Source organism: Triticum urartu, chromosome 1 (assembly GCF_003073215.2).
Source record: "Triticum urartu cultivar G1812 chromosome 1, Tu2.1, whole genome shotgun sequence".
In the NCBI taxonomy this organism is placed as follows: Eukaryota; Viridiplantae; Streptophyta; class Magnoliopsida; order Poales; family Poaceae; genus Triticum; species Triticum urartu.
The window spans coordinates 503370749-503380271 of record NC_053022.1 but is presented as its reverse complement, the minus strand read 5'-3'; the positions used below and the strand labels follow the sequence as shown (position 1 = coordinate 503380271).

General features: G+C 46.6%; 1 protein-coding gene and 1 long non-coding RNA gene across 2 annotated transcripts; one reads left to right on the top strand and one right to left on the bottom strand.

Moving 5' to 3' along the window:
* Positions 1-6525: 6525 nt before the first annotated feature.
* Positions 6526-7407, bottom strand: LOC125536767. The gene is made up of 2 exons (XR_007295219.1): positions 6967-7407; positions 6526-6884 (listed from the first exon to the last, which is right to left on the bottom strand). It is a non-coding gene; the product is annotated as an uncharacterized LOC125536767 (long non-coding RNA).
* A 427-nt stretch (positions 7408-7834) lies between these two features.
* LOC125536758 (high molecular mass early light-inducible protein HV58, chloroplastic-like) lies at positions 7835-8682 on the top strand. The gene is made up of 2 exons (XM_048700017.1): positions 7835-8063; positions 8162-8682. Exons 1-2 carry the CDS (start codon positions 7953-7955, stop codon positions 8627-8629), a joined length of 579 nt encoding a protein of 192 aa, XP_048555974.1. The 5' UTR covers positions 7835-7952; the 3' UTR covers positions 8630-8682.
* Positions 8683-9523: the final 841 nt, after the last annotated feature.

Genomic DNA, 9523 nt, shown 5'->3' with positions numbered 1-9523 from the left:
TAAAGAAATTGAAGTGAATGAAATCCCTTCAACCCCAATACTCTCATCGCCCATGCCTCAGTTCACTGCTGCAGAGGCCGACGTTGAAGAAATAAATGAAGAAGAAGATGTGGACATTGGATGCACAACTCCAGTGTTGAACGATGACTTTTGGGAAAGTCAGCACCCCAATTCTCCTCTGTTCACACCCCTTCAACAAATTCCTCAGCCCCCTGTAACCACTGAAGTTCAACTGGGATCTGAAGAACCTCATGCCACACCATCTGTCCATGAAGAGATTTCAGCCACTAGTGCTGAAGCATATGTAAATGAAGAATTGAAGTCCCAGGCTGCCACTGAAGAAGAACCTGAAATTCCTCAGCCTGCAGAACCTGAGATCGAGATCCCTGAGGTTGTGATGCAATTGACTGACACTCCTCACCCCAAGCCAAAGGATCCCTTCTCGAAGAAGCAGAAATTCAAGGCTGATGACTTCTTTGGAGAGCATGTATTCTTCACTGACTACAATCCTTATGACTCTGCTCGTCTAAGGAGGAAGCGTTTCTGGACTGCCAGCTAGGCCAACTTCTATTCTTCACTGCTATTCAACAAGGACAAAATCTTCTACCATGAGCATATTCCTCACGTGGACATGAAATCATTACCTTGTTTCTCTCCTGTCCTTGGTGTTCTTCATGACGCGGGCCTCCTCAATTTTTGCTCTGACATTGTTGATTGGAATGAAGAGCTTATTCTTCAATTCTATGCGACACTGCACATCACAAGTGATCCTGAAGATATCAACACCTAGGTCTTGGACTGGATGACCGATAACACTCATTATAAGGCACCGGCCTCTGAATTACTTCACGCCCTGCCCATCAGTCCACCCAGTGAAGGAGCTCGCTTCTTGTACCAAGAACCTGAACTCACTGCTCATTACATGCAAGTTCTAATGAAGCCTCTGAAACCCGATCAATCCCCAAGGACCAAATTCCTTGTGAAGGACTTACTCTATGTGCCCAGAATAGTCTATCGCATTCTGATGAGGACAATAAGTCCTATCAAAGGCCATGACTCATCTGATGAGGAAATAGTTGGCATCATGAAGAATCTGCTATTCAACATCATTCATAGCATTCCTGTCAATTACTATGATTTCTTCATGAGGACTCTGGCAAATGTTGCACTCTCTCTGTTTGAGTTGAAGCCTTATGCTCCTTGGATTATGAGATTCCTCAGAACAAGGTCTTCACTCAACTACAAGGCTGATTTTCAGAATCACCTCAGCTACCTGCCCCCGATTGAAGTCCTTAAGCAGACTTATACCTCAACTGATGAAAAGGGAAAGGCACCTGTTGTCATTGATGAAGGCATTCGTCCATTGGATGGTCAGTTTCGCAAAGCTGCATCTTATTCCACCAATGATGACTCTGCTACAAATGCATCCAAGTCAAATCCTCAAGCCACAACTCCTAGGGTGATGACTGACCGTGAGCTGCTTTTTAGTCTTCACCAAAAGGTGGATCACAACCATAAATGGGTTAAGCGTCAGTTTGGTTCAATTCTTCACAACATGACTGCTACACATAATGCAGTGAAGAAAAACCACTACTACCTCCATGAAGTTTTCGGTCGCACCTGGGCTGTCTTATCACATCTGTATGGTGAAGAAGATCTAAAACAAATGGGTCTCAAGGATAACTTTGACTGGTCTGCATCTCCTCCGAGGAAATTCAAGAAAGTCAAAGTTCCTTCCTTGGTGGCTAGCTCATATTCTTCATCCCGCGACACCGACGAGTATGAAGACTTGGACGACACTGCGACAGGCCCTACAACGACAAACGACCCCAACAACGCTGGCGCTCCTCCATCAACTTGATATTCTCCAGGGGCGTTAGTCCTCATTTTCGATCCTTTTGGTCATTCTATGACAAAGGGGGAGAAATTTGAGTTAGTCTTCAAGCGGATCTACCTATATGGGCATTTTTTTCTTCTAAGTTACAACTCTCGTTCTTTTGAAGACTTTGCTGGGTCGAGTTGTAATCTTAAAATCTATGGCGGTCTGATACTTTTGCTGATTTCTTCTGCATGCTTATTCCTCATTAATGTTAATGCACGCATGTTGAATTACATCAGTCACCATATTTTATCATGCATTTCAAATTCTTCATATTATATGTTAAATGCGTGTATGAATTACAAGATATAGGGGGAGATCTCCATGATTCTACTCTTCAAGTGTGCACTGCTTCTAAAGCAAAATCCTCACTATGCACATCTTCAGGGGGAGTTCTTCTATATCTTGCAATCAAATCCTCAATATCAGTATTTACACTTCATATGTTTATCCCCGTTGAAAACTTAACCTATATTGTCATCAATCACCAAAATGCAGAGATTGTAAGTGCATCTAGTGCCCCTTAGGGTGTATTGAAGACTTATAGGTTAAGGGACTGATGTGTTTGTGAGTGTACACATGTCTATAAGTATATGAGGAGTTTGATATTTACAGAGAAAGTAGAACCCTAAAAATAAAGTTCTTCGACTGAAGACTTTGGATTTCTGAAGACTTTGAAAGTGAAGAAATTGGTGTAATCCTGAAGACTTGGCAGTCATTCGAGGAACATGAAGCATGAAGACTTTTGTTTTCGTAGTTTCATTTTCTCTTTCTTGAGTCATAGGAAACACTGTACTGTTCAAGGGGGTCGAGGAGATACTAAGGAAAAATTTCCAAGTGATGCTCAACTCAAAATCCTACACCTACCAATACCTTCGAGTGAAGCCATTGGAAATCTCATACAGTTCAGTCATATTCTTCAGTGACAGAGACGAAGTACTTCTGGTCTCTGAGGAATTTGTTCTGACTGAGGAGTTAGGAATTCGCCAGTGCGGATTGCCTACACAGTGAGGAACATGATAGCCTTGAGGAATTTGATACTCAAATTTCCAACCGTTGCTGTGCCCTGTGCCAGCTGTCCTAAAATATCTACCCACCTAACGGTCATATCATTGAAGGGCATTTATGTCTTATCATGTCGGGCTGCTCCCTAGGCTATAAATAGCCGCCCCTACAACCACTAGCTGGTTGGCTGCTCCGAGAGAAACTGACACTTGTCATTTGAGAGCATCTCATCCTCCGAGGACTTTGAGTGAAAATCATCAAGTGAGGAAAACTCAAATCCAAACACCTACAAACCCAAGTGATTGAACATCACTGAAGAGATTGATCCTGCGTGGATCCGACGCTTGTTACCTTTGAAGACTGTGCATCTTTTAGACGATTAGGCGTCATGGTCTAGAGCATCCAAGAGGAAATTGTGGATCGCCGAGTGACCGAGTCTGTGAGGGTTTGGAAGTCACTTGAAGACTTACCACGAGTGATTGGGCGAGGCCTGTGTGTCCTTAGCTTAAGGGGAATACGATGAGGACTAAGTGTCCTGAGATGCGTGTTCAGGACTGGGTGTCCAGGACTGTGTGTCCTCAGATTTAAATACCTAGCCGCCCTAATCAGACGTACAACTGTCACAGCAGTTGGAACTGGTCTACCAAATCATTGTCTTCACCGAGCTAACTGGTTCTATTTCCTCAACCCTTCCATTTCCTCTTATCTGTGTTGTGTGCTTGTTCATATCTGTTTGAAGACTTTGACTGAAGACTTTATCTATTTTCTCAGCTCAATTTCTTCAGTCTGTTTGTCTTATCCTGTGTTTACACTTTCTGTACTCTGTGCTTGTTTTCATTTCTTCTTGAAGACCATGCTCATGCTATGTTATGCTTACTTCTGAGTACTTATTCCGCTGCAAGTAGTTCTTCACTCAAGAATTTCCTCACCCTGAAATTCCTTAGTGAAGATTTTATAAAAATCGCCTATTCACCCCCTCTAGTCGATATAACGCACTTTCAGAGGGAAGGGGCACTATGAGTGGCGAAGTGGGATCGGACTGGCAGGCAGCATAGTGCGCGGTGACAACAGTGGCCATGGGAGCTCTATAGCTTCCCCATTCTTAATGAGACTTGCCCACCCTAGACCATACTGGCTTAGTGTTGACTTTTTTGGGGGAAAGCTAAATTTGAAGAACTAAATGAAATGAGAAATGGGCTAGTTAGGTGATAATTCCCCAGTCAAAATGTTTTCCCTCATATTTAACTTTTGGAGGGTGGACTAGAGATGCCACAAAAACACTTAGCGTCGGAAGCGGCGTTTTGGCATAAAAAATAAAAAATAAAAAACGTTGCATAACAGTAAATTCATTAAAAATGGTAAAAATCAAAATAAAAAATCTGATTTTTTTTGTGGTTAAAGATGTTTAAGTGTGATGTTCGTGTCAAATTTCACCGTGTTTGGACATTCGGCTAGCTCACAGTAAAAAAAAGAAGGGGTCTGTGAGAAAATTTATTATTCAGAGCGATTTTGTTTTTTTTGCCACGAGCTTCTCAGACGTCCAAATACGCTGAAATTTGGCACGGACATCACAGGCTCGAATATCTTTTATGTAAAAAAAAATAGAATGAAAGGGCTGCGCCCCTGCTCCATTTCATAAAAAAACAAAACAACAGATCCAGTGTATATTACATCACGAGAGCTCAGGAGGGACAGCAGGCACGCTGCCGCAGTAAAGCATCACAAATCTATAGCAACACAAAGCCAGAAACTAGAACTAGCAAAGTACGATATCCAGCAGCGCTAGGGCACTTTTTAACAGAGAGAAGCTACAGGCACATTTGCCAAAGGCCAACGCTAGGCGCCGGCGCACCGGCTGAATTTTCGGCCGGTCGCCTAGCGCGCCTGCCACTACTCCGTTCGGTTGTTTGTCTTCCGATGTTTTGCACGTGCGTATATATAAAAGAAAAGGAAGACTCGCTGCTCTTATCGTACTAGTGCATCGGAAAAAATATTATCTATAGTTGCTCGTTCTCTTTGCATGTTCGTACGTGTGTATTAAAAAAGACTTGACGTGCTTGCTCATTCTTCTCTTTGCATCTTTGTACATGTGTATCGAAAAAAAAGACTCATGTTTCCACTTCGTATCTTGTACATGTGCATCGAAAAAAAGACCAACGCAGGGGCGCCTTGTGCGCCCGAGGAGCTAGCACCAGCTTCTCTCCGCTCTCTCGCTCGTCAAACTTTTCTTCTCTATCCGACTATCCCCACAACCAGCACCCCAAACCAGCCATGCGAGCACGCCGGTCATCATGGCCGTGCCCACCCATCCCTTGCTCCTTCATCAGCCCACGGTCGAAGCTACAATTGGCGAGCCTCGGTGCTGCAACCGTTTATGGCTTTTCCTACGACCGACGACAACAATTGCTAAAACATTCATGGGGATGCTGCATTGGCAACAACAACGACAACCATTTGTTGCAACCGTCATCGGCTTTTGCTACGACCAGCAAGACAGTTGCTACAATCATTCATGGCGATGCAACAATCTACTACGGCATTGACGAAGGCTTGTTGTAGCCGTCGTTGACTTTTGCTACCACAGGTGATGACATTTGCTACAACCATTCATGACAATGCAATGATCCGTGATGGTGGCGACGACGATTTTGCTGGAACCGACGTCTGCTTTTGCTACAACCGGTGCTGGAAAATTGCTACAACCATTCATGGTGATGATTGGCGCGAGGTCATCGTCATCACAGCCCTGGCCGCATCTGTTGCAGCACGGCGCCGTCGTCCCTGGCATCGTTTGGTCGTCATCGTCGCAGCCCCTAGCCGCCTCCGTTATAGCACGGTGTGTAGCAAACCACGCCGCCGATTTAGTCGGTTGTAGCATAACTCGACACTGGTTGTAGCTGGCTGAGAAGTGATTGTAGCAAAAACACACCGACGATTTGCAGAAAAGACGCCGTTTGTAGCAAATCGAGGTGCCGATTGCACCAAACCACGACACCCGTTGTAGCAAAAAATGAAGCCGGTTGTAGCAAGGCAGTGACCGATTGTAGCAAGAAACATGATGCCAGTTTCTGCATTGTAGCAAAACACGACGCTCGTTGTAGCGAACCGCAGCGTCGATTGTAGCAAAAATTGAAGCCGGTTGTAGAACGGGGGCGCTGGTTGTAGCAAAGAAGAGGGCGACAACAGTTTTTTTGAGTTGTAGCAAAACACGATGGCGGTTGTAGCAAAATCCGACGCCCGTGGTAGCAACACGCGACAACAGTTGTAGCAGGGGTGTGGTGCTGCTCAGACCATGCAGCAGCCCACGCGCGGAGAAACTCGTAGTGCACGTCGTCGCCGCGCGCAGCACTGGTGTTTGGGCAGTCGCGGTGGCGCGCGTGTGCAGGGACCAACCACCCTTGCGGTGGCTCCTCCAGAGAAAAATGAGTAGCACAGGATGCCTTTAGTAGCACCGCTCATGGTGGTTTCGCAGGATAGAAAAAAAGGAAGGAAGCACCACCATCTGTGCAGGGCCATACCCGAGAAAATGGAGGCCCGGTGCGAAATCAAAAATTAGGCCCTCAACATAACAAATGGCAATCAGAAAAATAAAGCTTGTTTGTCTAAAAAAAAGACAAATAAAGCTTGTATCTGCACTCTGATTTTCACAAGAAACTTTGATCCTTTTGGTAAAAACTTATCAAGAGCACATTTTCAAGGTCGAATTTCGTTTTTTTTTCTTAGGTTTTTCATAAATTGACTCAAGATTCGTAATTATAGAACTAGAATACTTTCAGAAATAAAAAAATAGGATGCAAATATCATGCATTAAAACTTAATATAGAAACGAAATTTGATGAAACAACCTTTGATTTATTTGGAAGGAACACCATTTGGTGGCAACATGGCTAGGGTCTTCCGGTTCCTCGTCTTGGTTAATCGGCAACCTAGCGCTTGTGGCATACCTCCAACTCCGATCAATGCACCCAGGTCGCAGGACCAGCAGCAAGCAACAATGGGACTGAAAGAAGCAGCGAAGATGTGTGAGAAGATGAGAGAAATGAGAAACCGGATAAATAGATGGACAGAGGGTAGAACAATACCAACTCATTGAATACAGAGATTAGTTTTGGGGGAAATACGAAGGAATTGGTCCACTGGAATGGAATAGAATCGAGACCTTTGGTGGTGTGATTGGACCATGGGGAGAGAAAGGGATTTGAGCTAGAAGTGAAAGAGAACGGAGAGAGAAGAGGAGGAGACGTGCGTGAGACTGGGCCTCCGCCTTGGAGTTATTTCGTTCCAGGTTCCAACGTGTATTTGCTGATGTGTTGATTACCCACACCTAAACTAGTCATCAATGCTCTAGAAAATTTGGGGCCCTGTCAATTTGGGGGCCCTGTGCAGTCGAACACTCTGCACAGGTGCGCCGTACGGGCCTGCATCTGTGGCTGCTGTAGAAAAAGGGAAGAGGAGCAACGGGTCAGCTTGATGGGGCAGGCGGGAGGTTGAAGAAGGAGAGGGAAGAAAGAAGATGTGGCTGGGAGTCCACGGGAAAGGATAAGGGGTAGGAGCGGGAGGGCGGCTGCGGGGGCATCAAAGGACACGTGGCTTGCGTGGAGTTGGCTGGATCGGGGGCGATCGAACGTCGCGCACTGGACCGGCCCAAATCGTTAGCCGGTCGACCGGAAGCCAACGTTTCCCTTTGCCAAAAGAACAGGGTCATGTTTTGTCATGCATAGGTTAAAAGGAACATTTTTGTCAGTACATGGTGCTGGTACACTCCTGCTACATGCTGGGCTCTCTGGTCTCGTTCCACTTTCTGGCGAGAGCGGGCTATGGGGCGCCTTCGGTGTCCACGTCGACGTGAGCCGGCCGCCTCCCTCCGTCCACGTACAGCTCTATCACCTCGTTCACGTGGCCACGGCCGCGTCCACCGGCGACCTCCTCACGGCCGCTATAAAATGCGCGCCCGCTCGCTCACAATAGGCACAGCAACACAACATCAGCCAAGTGTCGTCACCATCGATCTAGCCAGCAGCACCTTCTCTAGTTCTCTTCCTGCGCTAGCTTTTCTCTGCCTTGAGTAATGGCGACCATGGTGGCTTTGAGCTCCTTCGCCGTTGTTGGCCGGTCCGCCGCCCGTTCTCCAGTGGTGGCCCCGCGCCGGCGCGCCCTCGTCGTCAGGGCCCAGACCGAGGTGAGCTTTCACGTCTCGCGCTCAACTGTTTCGGATGCTGGCTGGCTAGTGTTACTTCAAGACTCGATCTCAATGTAAAATTGTTTGTGTATGTGCAGCCTGGCATGGATTCAACCAAGGAGACAACGAGCGCATCGACCTCCTCCTCCTCTTCGAGCACGAGCGCGACCCCGACGCCGATCCCGACTGCACCCAAGCCCATGACCAAGAAGGCTAACCCCTCCGTGTGGGACGCGCTCGCCTTCAGCGGCCCAGCGCCGGAGCGCATCAACGGCCGGCTGGCCATGGTGGGATTCGTGGCGGCGCTCACCGTCGAGGTGGCGCGCGGTGGTGGGCTCCTCGACCAGGCCGGCAGCGGCGCTGGGCTTGGCTGGTTCCTGGTGACCGCGGGGGTGTTCTCCGTGGCGTCGCTGGTGCCGTTGCTGCAGGGCCAGAGCGTGGAGAGCAAGTCCAGCGGCTTCTGGAGCGCGGACGCTGAGCTCTGGAACGGCCGCTTCGCCATGCTCGGCCTCGTCGCGCTCGCCGCCACCGAGTTCATTACCGGCGCGCCCTTCGTCAACATCTAAGACCACGTAATGTAGCGCTGTGGATTCTTTTGTGCTGACAGATCGTAATAGTACTAACTGTTGTAGGGCATGTTGCAATTTTGTATTACCATCGATGATTGAATTCTGTAAATCTCATGTTAAGGTTGTTTTCATGGCTTCTTATCCTTGTTAGTATGAGTCCACGAATGTGGCGTCATCGCAACATCTTTTTTTTTTCTTGAAAAATTTCACCATACGCCCTCTTCGGTAGACTGACTATATATTTTCATGAAGCAATGCTAGACATACGGGGGGTTTACAGGGGAGTACGGGGTGGGGGGGGGGGGGGGGGGGGGGGGGGTTAGAGTAAGGCATGCAACGTGGTCCGTGAAGGTCCGTAGCCTTTGCCTATGCGTATAGCATTATCAATTTCCGTGACGAAGAACATTGTTTGGATTAGGACACCCTCGTCTCCGTGGCTAGTATGGTCTACATGTCTATCTGCTAATCCATTATATACTCACATGTCTACTTTTAATATGCTAATTAATTAAAAACTTATATATATTTATTTGAAACAATATATATGGCACAATTTTTTACCATAATTTTACATAGAAATTCATGGGGTTATCCTTTATACCACTGATTTTGCCTACTTCAAAAGGCATAGCAGCCATTTGCTTTCTTATGGTATACTAATGTAAAAATGAAGTTTTTTGTAATTTTCTTCGAGAGCATGGAGTTCTATGTCTATGATTTACCATTTTTTTTGTTTCGTAGCAACTCATGTACCCATTGATTTGGTATCCTTGATATTGTCGCGAATTTGAGGGCATCACATAGGCGTTCAATGAACCAGCGGCAGAACAAGGAATCGTGCGGTTTCGCAATAGATTGGCTTCCTGGATGTTGTGCATGCAAACAATGTAG

Excerpts from the sequence above, each read along its gene's own strand:
- LOC125536758 (XM_048700017.1), top strand. The coding sequence starts at position 7,953 with ATGGCGACCATGGTGGCTTTGAGCTCCTTCGCCGTTGTTGGCCGGTCC. Across the intron at positions 8,064-8,161 it reads TCGTCAGGGCCCAGACCGAG|CCTGGCATGGATTCAACCAA; the intron begins GTGAGCTTTCAC and ends GTGTATGTGCAG.